At 52.4% G+C, this 13,320-nt stretch overlaps 1 protein-coding gene across 4 annotated transcripts in view; it reads left to right on the forward strand.

The window, feature by feature from the left end:
• The window catches only part of SH3PXD2B (SH3 and PX domains 2B), a 98,218-nt gene extending 87,226 nt beyond the window's left edge, over window positions 1-10,992 (forward strand). For all 4 annotated transcript variants that reach the window (XM_070569045.1, XM_070569044.1, XM_008509939.2 and 1 more), the window contains one exon: window positions 4,621-10,992. In XM_070569045.1, coding sequence (XP_070425146.1) covers window positions 4,621-6,162 — 1,542 coding nt within the window. In that variant the 3' untranslated portion in view covers window positions 6,163-10,992. The remainder of the gene's footprint in view (window positions 1-4,620) is intronic.
• Window positions 10,993-13,320: the final 2,328 nt, after the last annotated feature.

Below are 13,320 nucleotides of genomic sequence, written 5' to 3' on the forward strand. Positions count from 1 at the left end.
AGTGTGTCCACGTGTGAGTTTCTTTATTTTTATCCTGCTCAGCATGTGGTGGGCCATTTCAGTCTAAGAACTCAGGAGGTCTTCCCAGAAAATTCCTCACTTTTACTTCTTTAAATATTGACTCCCTTCACCCTTTTTATTCTTTCCTTCTGGAACTGCTATTGAACAGATAAGGGAACTTCTGCCCCATGCTCCATGTCTCTTTACTTTTCTTTCAGATTTTCCATCTTTATCCCTTTGTGCTACATTCTGAGAGCATTCTGCTTCATCTTTTGGCTCATTAATTTGCTCTTCAGCATTTCAGTCTGTTGCTTATTTTGTTTCAGCAATTATAATTTTCGTTTCCAAGAGCTCTTATTGATTCTTTTTCATAGTCACCTGTTCTTGTTTCACAATAGCCTGTTTTTTCATGAATTTGATGCCCTTCTATATCTAAGGATATTAAGTATGTTTAATTTAAGCTGCTATTGATATTGTTTATTATTTGTTTCCTCGGTTGTAAATCTTTTGCAGTGGTGTTGGTATTGATTTCAGTTCTTTTCATGGTGTTAGTCCTTGTCTTGGGCTGTGCAAGAAGTGGCAGGGGACAGTTGAACAGCCCAGTTAGGGAGTGTGCACAAGGAGGTGGTCAGCTTCCTCTGGTTTCAGTTCCAGAATGGGGACTTCAGAGCCAGCCACTGAGCAGTGTCGTGTCTCTCTTACCCGGCTCCCAGATTCACTGCTTCCACTTGTGAGCAATCACTTTCTTTACTCCTCCTGCCCTGCAAGAATGGGATACAGGGCATCGTGGGGTCAGCCAGCCTGGCTGCTTCTGCCATGGCATCCCGGGTAACCCCTGTCCCTTGCTCCTGGGCCTCCCTGTTCCCAGGCTCTCCCACCTTAAAGTCAGGTGGGCCTCAGCACTGCTCCCACCTTTTGCAGTAGGACCTCCTGGCCCACAGCCTCCCTCTGCAGCTTCCGTCCGTCAGTCATTCCTCACAATTTCCGGTGCACTGACTTCTCCCCTTCCTCCTTCAGAGCTTCACTTTGTATTCCTTTATTTGTGTCCCTGTATTTGTTGCTTGAAGGGGAAGCTGCTGTTCACTCCATCTCCCGTCTTGAAACCGGAAGTCTGACTTGCATATTATCAATGGGTTTTTTCCCCAGAGAGCTGAAAAACATTATAAAAGCTTCTTCTCCTTTAAGACGGTGAGTTTCCAGCATTTTGTGCAAACACACACCGTTGTTTGAGCATGCTGGCAAACGGAACATTCGCCAATAAGCACCACCACTCCCTGGCTCCGAATGTCCCGAAATCCGCCAAGGGCAGCTCAGGCTGTCACGGACGATGACTGCAGCTGAGGGCTGACTGCAAGCGGTTGGACATCATGGGGCTTTCTGGCGATGTTGGGGAGTCTCCCTCCTGGCTCCGCCCACTTCAGTCAGAACCGTTCCCGTTTCTTGTTTCTGGCTTTTAGCCTGTCTGCTTTTGCTGAAGCTGATCCAATAAAAAGCTCACATACCCAACATTCTTTTCCAGAAAGCACAGATATAAACCATCCTCGAAACTTCTCTGCTTATTGTTCCGTGATGTCAGCCTAGGTTCTGCCAGTGGGAACTGGAGGGACTCACGTGGGAAATAGTTGCTGCTAAAGTTTTTGGCTTACCTGGGTGTTCTTTTCTGGTGATAAATTCTGTATCTTCTGTTTTTCTTCTCCAGGTTTGCTTCCTAGTTCATTTCAATATCATCTTAGCCTTGAGAATTCATTCATGGAACCACGGTGTTCCCACAGTGGTGCCACCAGAAACACCTTAGTTTCTTGCCTGGTCTCTGTTTTATGGTGGTGGTGACGGTGCTGGTGGTAGTGATGGTTTGATGATATAGACACCTCTCTGTGCAGGTACCTTACATACTTGATAGCTCGTCTTCACAGAAGTCCCAAGAGGTCAGTATCTTCAGCCCATTTTATAGATGTACCTGAGACCCAGAGAGATGTACCTGAGACCCAAGGTGACGTAGCTAGTAGGTGGTGGAGCTGGGCTTCGAATCCAGGGCTCTTTTCTTTCCCCCTCGTTCTTGTGAATTTGCATTTGCTTTTATTCATCATCACTCTTGGCTTCTCTCTAATAAACGACAGCTCCCATAAGTCATGATTCAGAACACAAATGTTTAGAGCTTCTGCCATGGTACTCTGCAGAGTGTAAGCTTAGCAAATCTCTCATTGATATATTTCATTTTGACTATTGTCCTGTTTTCACTTGCTCACATACTTAAGTGTTAGAGCTGGTGAATTCACGGATGTGCCGACGATAACTTGTATGCCCAGAATTGCCTTCTGTCGTGAGCAGAGCTACCAAGTGTTGATAAGATGCTGGTCCCCTCCCCTGAAGGGCTTGCGTTCATGAGGACCGTTCCCTGGAGAGGCTCCAGTGGGGCTTGTGAAGCATCCTGCTTCCTCAGTGGTCTCCAGGATCATTTAATAGCTGGTAATGTTTGCCTTCCAGTGTTTACCTGGTGCTGTTGCACGCATCAGCTTCTATGATCATCGTGAAAATCTTGCAAGTGGGTGTTGTTCTTACTGTCACCCCTGTTTTGTGAGGTGGAATCTCAGGCATGTGGCTCGTGCAGGCCATTCAGGCAGGAAAAGGTGGAGCCAGAACCAGAGCCTGGACGGCGGGCCCCAGAGCCCAGCCTCTGCCTCCCCTGCGGCTGCCGTTCTCTCTCCTGAGCTGGGCGGCAGAGTGCAGCGCAGAACCACGCCCTCGGCCCGACTGGCCCCCAGCACTTTCTCACCCCAGGCTCGGCTCCTCCCCACGCAGGGTCCCCTTTCCAGGACACGGTCAAGTGAGCTGTGGTGAAAGCACACGCCCTGGAGCCCACCCGCCTGCTTTGACTCCCACCTCCACCGTTGACTTTCTCCGTGACCCTCTGCGAGCTCCCAGCTCTCCTGAGGCTCGGTTCTGCATCTGTAAAATGGGGTGAATATCGCCGTTTCATAGCGCAGTTGTAAGCATTAATCAGATCTCCTCTGCACAGAGCCTCCCAGGGAATTGCAGCATATTGGTCTGCACAGGCTGCCATCACAGAACACCACGGACTGGGTGGTTTGAACAACAGAGATTTATTTTCTCACAGTTCTCGAGGCTGGAAGTCAGGTTCAAAGTGTCAGCAGGGTTGGTTTCTCCTGAGGCCTCTCTCCTTGGCCTGCAGACGGCTGCCTTCTCGCTTCGTTCACATGTGGTCCTCCCTAATTCTGTGTGTCCTCTGCATCCTCTTCTCCTCTTCTTATAAGGACACCAGCTATATTGGATTAGGGCCCACCCTAATGACCCCATTTATCTTATTTGCCTCTTAAAAGGCCCCATCTCTTGGGGCTGGCCTGGTGGTGCAGCCGTGAAGTGCACACGCTCTGCTTCGGCGGCCCGGGGTTCACCAGTTCGGATCCTGGGTGCGGACATGGCACCGCTTGGCAAAGCCATGCTGTGGTAGGCGTCCCACATATAAAGTAGAGGAAGATGGGCACAGATGTTAGCTTAGGGCCAGTCTTCCTCAGCAAAAAGAGGAGGATTGGCAGCAGTTAGCTCAGGGCTAATCTTCCTCAAAAAAAATATTTAAAAATTAAAAAAATTTTAAAAAGCTCCCATCTCCAAATACCGTCCCATTGTAAGGTACAGGGGAGTAAGGCTTCAACATACGGATTTGGAGGGGACGCCGTTCAGCCTATAACATGCAGCATGCAAACCTTTCACCCACATCAATTCAGCCACACGATACTGAACAAAAAGGAGACAGGAAACAGAAGATCTTAAATAATGTGAGCAGTTCCACCCGCTGTTTCATTCCGTGGGTGTGTGGCCCAGAGCAAGAAGGGGGTGAGATGAAAGTCTGTTTCACGTCCAGCAGCAGCGGTTTCCCTGAGTCTGCACACGAGCTGAGTGTGGCCCGTGTTTAAGGATACACATTTCATACAGTGTGGCCTGTAAACACCAGCGAGCCACCTCGTGTGGTGCTCAACCAAAGGAGCAGCCGTCAAGGCTCGTTTTGGGTATGTGTGGGTTTTGCCTTGTCCTTCTTTAGAATTGTAGCAGACGCTGCTGGTGGCCTGCCCTGCGTCCTGACCCCAAGTTGACCTACAGCTGCACTCAGGTCCCCACAGCTGACAGCGTCCCACCTCCTACACCTGCCTCAGGGCACTACCCAGAAAGAGGGGGAGTTAATGCCCTGGGGAGAGGGACCAGGAATCAGGAGGTAGATGTCCCCACCCTGGTGGACTGAGTCTGGTTCTGCATTATCTCTCAGAGGGTCGCTGGCGGATTAAGCCCCAGAGGCCAGAGCAAAAACTGGCTCTCTCCTTCCCCATCCCTCACTTGTGCTTCCTGAGATCGCCTCTCAAATCCACTGCCTGCACCCAGGTCCACGACTCAGGGACTGCTTGTGAGGGAACCCAGTCCCGTGTAAGATGTTCCTGATACACAGTAAAGTCTCCAGAGATGGTCCACCAGAGATGTTGTCTGGGCACCTGCCGAGTGCGGAACTCCTGCTTCTAGAAGCCCAGCTGCATGTGGGTTCTCCCGGCCCATGCTGGTACGCTGGCCCTGAGACCATCCCTACTAAGAGCTTTCTTCTGTCCTCCCTTTCAGGTGATTGAGAAAAACTTGAGTGGCTGGTGGTACATTCAGATTGAAGATAAGGAAGGATGGGCCCCAGCAACCTTCATTGATAAGTATAAGAAGACCAGTAATGCCTCAAGACCCAACTTTCTGGCTCCCTTGCCCAACGAGGTGACCCAGCTCCGGCTGGGAGATGCAGCCCCGATGGAGAACAACACCGGCAGTGAAGCCGTGGGCCCCTCCCGGCCCCTGCCCGAGGCACCCCCCGGTGCTGTGGACTCCGGGATGGCGTGGTCCAAAGACTGGAAGGGTGGTAAGGAGGCCCTGAGAAAGGCGTCTTCAGACATGTCCTCGTGCGCAGGCTACGAGGAGATCTCGGACCCCGACCTGGAGGAGAAGCCCAGCCTCCCTCCCCGGAAAGAATCCATCATGAAGTCGGAAGAGGAGGTGCAGGAGCGGGAGCGGCAGAGGGCGGAGCAGCTCCACGGCTCCTCACCCAAGCCCCCTGGCGTGATTCTGCCGATGATTCCAGCCAAACTCACCCCCCCAGCCCGGGAGGGCAGGAAGCCGGAGCCCAAACCTGACAAAAGCAAGTTGTTCCAGCTGAAAAATGAGATGGGGCTGGAGTGTGGCCACAAAGTATTGGCCAAGGAGGTGAAGAAGCCCAACCTCCGACCCGTCTCCAAACCCAAAGCCGACCCCCCGGAGGAGAGGCCAGAAGCCGCACCCCAGCATCCCTTCTTGAAGTCCAAACCTCAGGTGAGGCCCAAGCCGGCTCCCTCCCCCAGGACAGAGCCCCCTCAGGGCGAAGACCCAGTGGACATCTGCAGCCTCAGGAGCAAGCTCAGGCCCGCCAAGTCCCAGGAGAAACCCTCAGCGGACGGGGAGAGCAGCCACCAGGCTGTCGGGGGGCAAGACGGGGCCTTCAGCCGCGGCTTCCTCCCCGGGGAGGGGCCCGGCCGCGCCCCGGACAGGACGGGCAAACAGGATGGGCTCAACCCAAAGGAGATGTCATGCAGAGCCCCACCGAGGCCGGCCAAGACCGCGGATCCTGGGCCGAAGAATGTGCCCGTCCCTCTCCAAGAGGCTCCCCAGCAAAGACCTGTGGTCCCGCCCCGGAGACCACCCCCACCCAAGAAAACCTCCTCAGCGTCCAGGCCCCTCCCAGAGGTCAGAGGGCCGCCGCGTGAGGCCAACGAAGGCAAGGGAGCTCCTGCCCCAGGCCGGGCCCTCCTCGTCCCTCCAAAAGCCAAACCTTTTCTGTCCAACTCCTTAGGGAGCCAGGAGGACATGCGAGGCAAAGGTGGGCCGGGGCCACGGGTGACGGGCAAGATCGGAGAAAACAGGGAGAAAATGGCTGCAGCCCCGGTTCCCAACGCCGATGGCCTGAAGGACTTGTATGTGGCTGTGGCCAACTTTGAAGGAGACGAAGATACCAGCAGCTTCCAGGAGGGGACGGTGTTCGAGGTCCGGGAAAAGAACAGCAGCGGCTGGTGGTTCTGCCAGGTCCTGAGTGGGGCCCCGCCCTGGGAAGGGTGGATCCCTTCCAACTATCTCAGAAAGAAGCCGTAGCCGCCTCCCTCCGTGCCTGGACGTCCTAAGCATCCCCGCTGGCTCTACCCACATATTTAATATGCCTCTTAATTTATCCTCCTCCACCAGCCCCAAAGGAAGGCAGAGTCTGGAGTACCTGATTTCTTCCCCCTGTGGGTGGAGAGTGATCCCTCCCATCACAGCATCCCCTGGAGGCTCAGAGACACACCCTTGCTTTCTCTCCACTCAGCATCTCTGCCTTAAGGCCAGTGGCATTGCCCACCCAGCAGAGGGACCAGAGCCCACCATCTGCAGAAAATGTTTCTCGTGGCTTGGACCAGGCGTTGTAAAGAGCAGCCTTTCTGGCCCCTACCCAGTCCGTGACAGCTTGCTCTGATTTCTCCAAGTCTCTCAAAGCCCACTGACTTTATTCACTCAGTTTCCAAGATGCCTGGTACCAGAAAGAACTTCATCCCTTAGAAGTGGGCTCCATTGCCAATCCCAGGGAGGTGTCCTCTTCCCTGAGGCCACGGGACCAAGGCCTCTCAGGTTCAACCAGATGCAGCTGCCCCAGAAGTGGGCCTGGAGGTCTGATCGGCCATCCTGCCTTCCATCTTCTTCTGTCTTGGGACCCTGATAGTCCTGAAGGGTAGTTCCAGCTCCGAGCGTGCTTCACCCTCCTGCTGCACGCTCATCCATCCTAGGGCTTTCGAATAAGAATCCCCACTCGCCTTGGGGCGTTCCACTTTTGTCTACTTAGAGCAAGAATCTCAAAGTTTGTTTGAATAAGGGGGCCGTTCCCTTTGCTGAATAGCAGTAGGTGCCAGACTCTGAACTTGACACTTTACCTTCATGTTTCAACCCTCGCAAACACCTTCTCTCACAACATTATACCCATTTTATAGATGAGGAAACTCGGGCTCAGTGTGCCCAAGGCATTCTAGCTAGGAAGGGGAGAAAAGAGGATTTGAATGCAGGCCTGCCTGACTTCTGTGCCTGTGCCCTTCCCCCCATAAGAGGCAAACCAGACAGGCGACAGGGAGAAGCTGGCCGGGTGCCAGGAGCCACATCGCTTCCTTTTGTGGGTGAGGGGACATTTGTGGCTGCTCTCACACCCACCACCCCTCCAGCCCACTGCAGCATACCCTGAAGGCGGCCCTGGTCCCTCGGCAGCTGCTCCGTGCATGGGGATGCTCAGAGCCCTGGTGGCTGCCACAGAGCCCTGTTTCCTGCGCCTGTGCTGGTGCCCCTTCAGCGGGATAGAGCTCATGAGCAAGGGAGCTGAAGCAGTCTCACATGCCAGCCTCGAGGGGCCTGGTGGCTCAGGGACCTCCACCAAACTGAGCCTAGCAAGCAGTACCCCAAAAAGGGACAGGGACCCAAGGGCCAGGCAGACGCCTCCTTTCCCTCTGTGCTCGAGCTTCCCGCTCCTCTCTGGCATGGGGAGAGGGGTTTTCTCTTTTTCTCCTGTACTTTCCCTCTCTCTTATCTCACTGGGAGGAACCCAGGGCAGCCATTTGACCCATTTTGACAGATGTGGTTCACTGAGGCACGCAGAGGCACAGCTGCACTGCAGAACTAGAATCTGGACCCGGGGCTTCTGGCTCCTGCCTGGAGCTCTTGCTGTGGACCAGGCGACCTGGGGGGTGAAAGGGCAGAACACCTCCCCACCCTCCCCCACCCTGCAGGAGAAGAGGAAGTGGCCCTGTCCTGCCCCAGAGATGTCCAGTTGAGAGTGTTCATCCACTGCGGTGCTTTTGGAACCACAAGGCCAGCTCTCCTGGGGACACTTGCTGTCCACCTGCAGTGCCAAAGATTTATGTGCGAACAGCCCCCTTCCTGCCCCCACCCCGCCATGGGCTCTGGATGCTTCAGCAGGAGAAAGAGCTTCCTCTGACCCACAGGAGTATCTTTATGTTCTTCCGTCAGTCTGTAAATCGCATCTCCCCGGGGATCTGGGGCAGAGTCCCGAGGTGCTCCTCGCAGCGCCTGCAGGCCCCTTGCCTGACGCCCAGAAGCCTTAGGGGGAGAAGGGAGGCTGGGAAAGGGCCACCCACCTCTTCAAGGTCCCCTCGCTTGAGAGGAGACCTCATAGCACGTTTTCCTGAGTTTTTGATCCACTTTGGCTTAAACAGCTTTTGTGAAGCTGTTGTGCGGGATTTGACTACATTTCAAAAGACAAACTAAATTTTTTTCTTCTGATTTGCTTTCTGCTTTCATTGCCCTTTCCAAGTGTTCCGTGAGCGCCTGCTGCGTGCTGGGCGCTGGGTGGACCAAGCTGTGTGCAGCTCCGCGCCTGGCTGTGCGAGCTGTGTTTTGTGTTTGCTGACTCCACTGAAGCGGTTGTCTTTGGCCTCGTTCCCTCCTCCCGTTTGTCAGCTGGGTGGGAATGAACTGGCTCCACCTTTCTCTGGACAGAAAGTTCTCCTGCAAGGAATTTCAGTTTTTATTATTATTATTGTTGTTGTTGTTATTCTGATGTGAACTGCAGGTACTGAAGCCTCATTCCTCTCTGTTCACCTTCCTCAGGACACGTCTATGGCCTGAGGACTCCTCTCTCCAGCTCCTTTTTGCCACAGTGGTAGGCACTTCCCCAGGCAACTGGAAGTGGGGCGTCTTGATGGCCGGTGGCACTCGCTAGCTGTCCTTGCCTGGGGAGTTAGGTTTATGCCATCCAAGACCATGGCCACTATTCTGTGAGCAATTGATGGAGCATAGGCAAAACTCCCCTGGAGTTACAGCTGTGGAAATGTCCAGGGCTATAGTTACAACTCCCATGCCAAGCTCCGGGCAGGTCACCGGTGCTTAAACATGCTCCCTCCTTTAACTTAATCCTCACGACAACCCCGTGAGGTTTGTAGGATCAGCCCGACCTGTGGTGAGAAAGTTTAGGTTCCGAGGGTCTAGTCCCATGCCCAGCTTCATCTACATGCTGACCAAGCTGGTCGTTTTCTCCCCGATGCCCATGACTTCTCCTCTGCCGTCAGCAGTGAACTGTGCATGGTGCTTGCTTCCAGGGAAGCAGGTGACCCTCCCTCTTAATTTAGGTTTCTCCTCCCTGCACCCCATCATCACACGTGTCAGTAGGCCAAATCACAGGCCAAATGCCCACCCAAAAGGCGGGCGAAGGTGGATTTTTCCCTTAACTCACCCCTGCTTACTTTCTTGTGGTGACTATTTTGTCTTGCATTCTAGGGCAAAACTACAGCTTGTGGTGCCATCAAATCTTTGGAAAATCTGAGTTTTAGGACGCCCACTTGATAAAACAGGCCTTTGTTCAGATTTTTCGCTCCAAATCTCTTTCCCATTGTGTGGGTTTATGTCATCATCCCGGGCTGAGACGTGGGGAGAGCTGGGCTCTGCTCGAAGCACTTTCAATGCCCTGCCCTACTGAGGAATTGTTAGAGCCCGTATCTGGCTCCCAGTGGTCATTTGAAGCCTCCACCACAAGGCCTCTCCAGGTAATCGATTTCTTAGGCAAAGTTCTTGGCCTTAGAACGTTTCTGAGCCCACTGGGGATCTTATTACCAGGTGGAATGTAGGAAAACAAGCTTGACACATTAAAGGGCAGGTGCCAAGTCTCCCAAGGTTTGGAAGGACCTTAGGCGAAGGGATGGACAATCTAGTATTTATTCAGCCTGTATCAAGTACGCAGCACTGAGTGGGATAAAAGAAATTGCTCCGCCCTCAAATAGCTGGCAGCTCAACATCATCAAGAACAAGAACATTTGAGGCTTGGCTCCCGTCCTTCCATTGTGCCCGAGTCTCGAAGTGTTGGGTCAGACTGCTCCCTGGGAGGTCTTGCCCAGGTCTTGGGACTGCGACGGTGGGCACTTAGCCTCAGCCATGCGTGGCAGTCCTGTTCCCCTCTTGGTTGTTCAGGCCCATCCTTCAGGGCTTTTGCTGAAACAGCCATACCATACCATAGACCAAAGATTACCTAATGTCAAACTGTGTGGCCTGGATGAGTGGGAAATTGACTCACACTGAGGCCTGAGGGTGCAGGGTGCCCTCCCTCAGCCCGAGGAATTGCTCCTAACTTGGCTAAGGTCCTGACATCTCGAGGGACCGCAGCCTGTGACGGTTGCAGGCAGAGTTGAAGCCGTGGACCCCCTGCTGAGGACCCTTCCCACGGACTTGACTGTCCGGCTCGGCAGGGGGTGTCTGGTTTTTGGTGCTCCCCTGCCGAGTTACTGAGTCCCTCATCGTGCTTCAACATTCCATCTTTCCCTTTCTGTCCAGTAGGCCTTTTAGCTCCAGTCAGGGATAAGGGGCTCGCCCTCTTTGGTTCTTGAAGAGGCCAAACCCAGTGCCACAGCCAGTAGCCTTCACTTTTGGGGCTTCTGTAAACATCCAAAGGAGGAGCCCCTGCCAGGCTCGTTACAGCAATAAGCAATTCTAACACGACAAAGGTGTCCGTGTTTCACCCCAGTGCACACCTGTCCATGCCTTCATGCCCATGTAATTCTTAGTAACACCCCTTCCGCTCTTACGAGGGTGATGATAAACTATGGTTACCTTAGCTACATCTCACGTTTCCTGCTTCAGGGAGCCACTAGCCATTTCTTGCATCCCTCTAGGACCAGTGAGCTCTCACAGCACGGCCCCACCACTGTGTGTCTGCTCGTAGGATAACGCTGGAGCTCGCTGGATATCTCAGCAAATTCCTCAAACCCTCGGCAAACTGACAGATTCCGGTGGTGTTTTTCGTTTCAACACAAAAAAATACGTGAGAATATATAATATGAGGGGGGAGGGGTGGTGAACAATTAGCTGTAGCATGTATGGACTATACACTTTACCATTAGACTTTTTCTTTTCTTTTTTTTTTTAATAAAGTGCTTGACTGGTTTCAAGCTTCATTGGGAAGATGCAGTGTCTATGGATTTTATTTGGCTGAAGAAAGGTTGCCTAGCTTTGTGCCCTGGCATCTTGGCCTGGAGTTTGGGGATCAGAGAACAGAAGCCTGTGTGCTGTGTTTGGGCACTGCCCAGAAATAGGAGTGACTCCTCTCTGGGCCCTAGTGCACTCTGATTCTTTGAACTGCAATGTCCAGAAGTTAAGGAAAGCTTCCTTGTATTCCCCGGGAACCTGCCACGTATTCTCAGCTCTATGCCTAAAGATGGAAGACTTCACGAGTCCAGGGCGTCTCGAACCTCTCGCTGGCCTTGCCTACTGATGGCGAGAGTGTGCGGAGGAGGGCAGGGTGCAGCCATGGTTGGGCCGCAGGGACTGCCCTGCCTGATGCCTTAGTATTTTCCCAGGGGCAGAGGCAAGGCACAACCCACCCCCACTGTTGAACCGTCTTGTTCCCAGGTGAATCTTTAAACAAAGTGACACCGGCACCCCACCTCCCTAGGGAGAGAAGAATAGGACCAGGAGAGTCCTTGAACTTCAGTGGGGAGGATGTACATGACATTCATCCTCCTTGGAGGAAATATTCCAAAGAGTGCAATGACCTGGCAGACCTTGCTTAGGAGCAATGGTCACTGATATATTCATCTCGAAGGAAAAATCACGGTGTGTTTCAGGCTCCCCTTGGGAGCATTTTCTCCCAAATCTTCCAAACCAAGAGTGCTTAGTCTTAAGAATACAACTGCCAATGTCAGTGGCACGGGCTTCTCAGACAGGTGTGCAAGGGCACTTGAGCCTCATGGGATGGGATGGGAATGGACTGTGGTCAGGCACCAAACCTGACTTCCTCTGTCAGGGGCGCTTACCCCACTGCCTGCCTTCGGGTCTCACTCGGAGCCGGCACCTTCATCATTCCCTTTGTTGTCTGCCAGGAATGCCACGCCAACCACCCACGATCACTCTCCCTGCTCTGAGGGGCCGTGGTGAATTTGTGGGTGCTAGATGCTGTGAATGGTTTCATGGTCATCCCGTCTCTAATTCAGCGTCCATTTGGTCCAGGTGTGATGTTTTACCATCTTGCAACCCGTGCCTCCCAGTCAATGGTTCTCAAGTTTTAGTGACTGTAAGAATTAGCCGGGAACTTGTCAAAGTGCACATGCCTGGGCTGCTCGCCCTGCAAGTCGGACCCAGCAGGAATCTGCATCCTTACGAAGTCCCTTGTGAGGAAGTAGCCTGCATGCTCCACTTTTGAGAAACGGCCAGACTAGCACCTGGCCTGGCATAGTATAAGTGTTCAGAAGTGATGCTTCATACTATTAATTATTGATGTCATTGTTATTTTTCTGAGCATTTACTGTGTTCCAGGCCTGTGGGGCACTCTCCACATACTTTTATTTTATTTTTTTTTGGGGGGGAAGATTAGCCCTGAGCTAACAGCTGCCACCAATCCTCCTCTTTTTGCTGAGGAAGATTGGCCATGACCCAACATCCGTGCCCATCTTCCTCTACTTTATATGTGGGACGCCTGCCACGGCATGGCTTGATAAGCCGTGCATAGGTCCACACCTGGGATCTGAACCGGTGAACCCCAGGCCGCCAAAGTGGAACTTGTGAACTTAACCACTGCGCCACCAGGCCAGCCCTGTCCACACGCTTGTATTTCATGAAGTAGCTGTCTGCACTTTACATATGAAGGCTCTGGGTTTCAGAAAGGTAGAGGCACAGGATCACGGTCTTGCATCGCTCATACGTGGCACATCTGGTCCCGTATAGCTCTTTAACTCACCCTACAGCCCCTCCCAAATGCTGGTCAAAGTACATATCTTGTCCTGATATTATTTCCTGGATTCAAAATCTTACTCAAGAAATACTTCCTCTGGCAAACAGCTAACTCCATAATTAAGGGGAAAGCTCTGACTTTTGTTGAGTACCTGCTGTTGGCTGGGTACCTTATAGATATTCTCTCTTTAGTGTTTGCCATAGTTCTTCTAAATAGGAATTATTATACCCACTTTGTGGATGGAAATTAAGAGTCTGAGAGGTTAAGTTTACCCCTGGTCACAGCTAATATGAGGATGAACTTGGATCTTCAACGCCAAAGCCGCTTACCTTAATAGACCTGGTGGCTCCCAGATCTATAATCTTTACATTCAGCATTTTCCAAAGTGTGTTTTCCAAAACCAATGTCAATGGATATTCTGAAATAAGTATTCTGTGGACACGTTAGTTTGAGAAATGTTGTGTTAAGTAAAGTTAAAGTTTCTGTATTCCAGGACTTCTCCAAGCCTCTTATATAATAACATGCAGTGTGAGTGTCTGAGAGGGAGTTTGTTTATATTGGGT

This window comes from Equus przewalskii, chromosome 13, assembly GCF_037783145.1.
Source record: "Equus przewalskii isolate Varuska chromosome 13, EquPr2, whole genome shotgun sequence".
Taxonomy (NCBI): domain Eukaryota; kingdom Metazoa; phylum Chordata; class Mammalia; order Perissodactyla; family Equidae; genus Equus; species Equus przewalskii.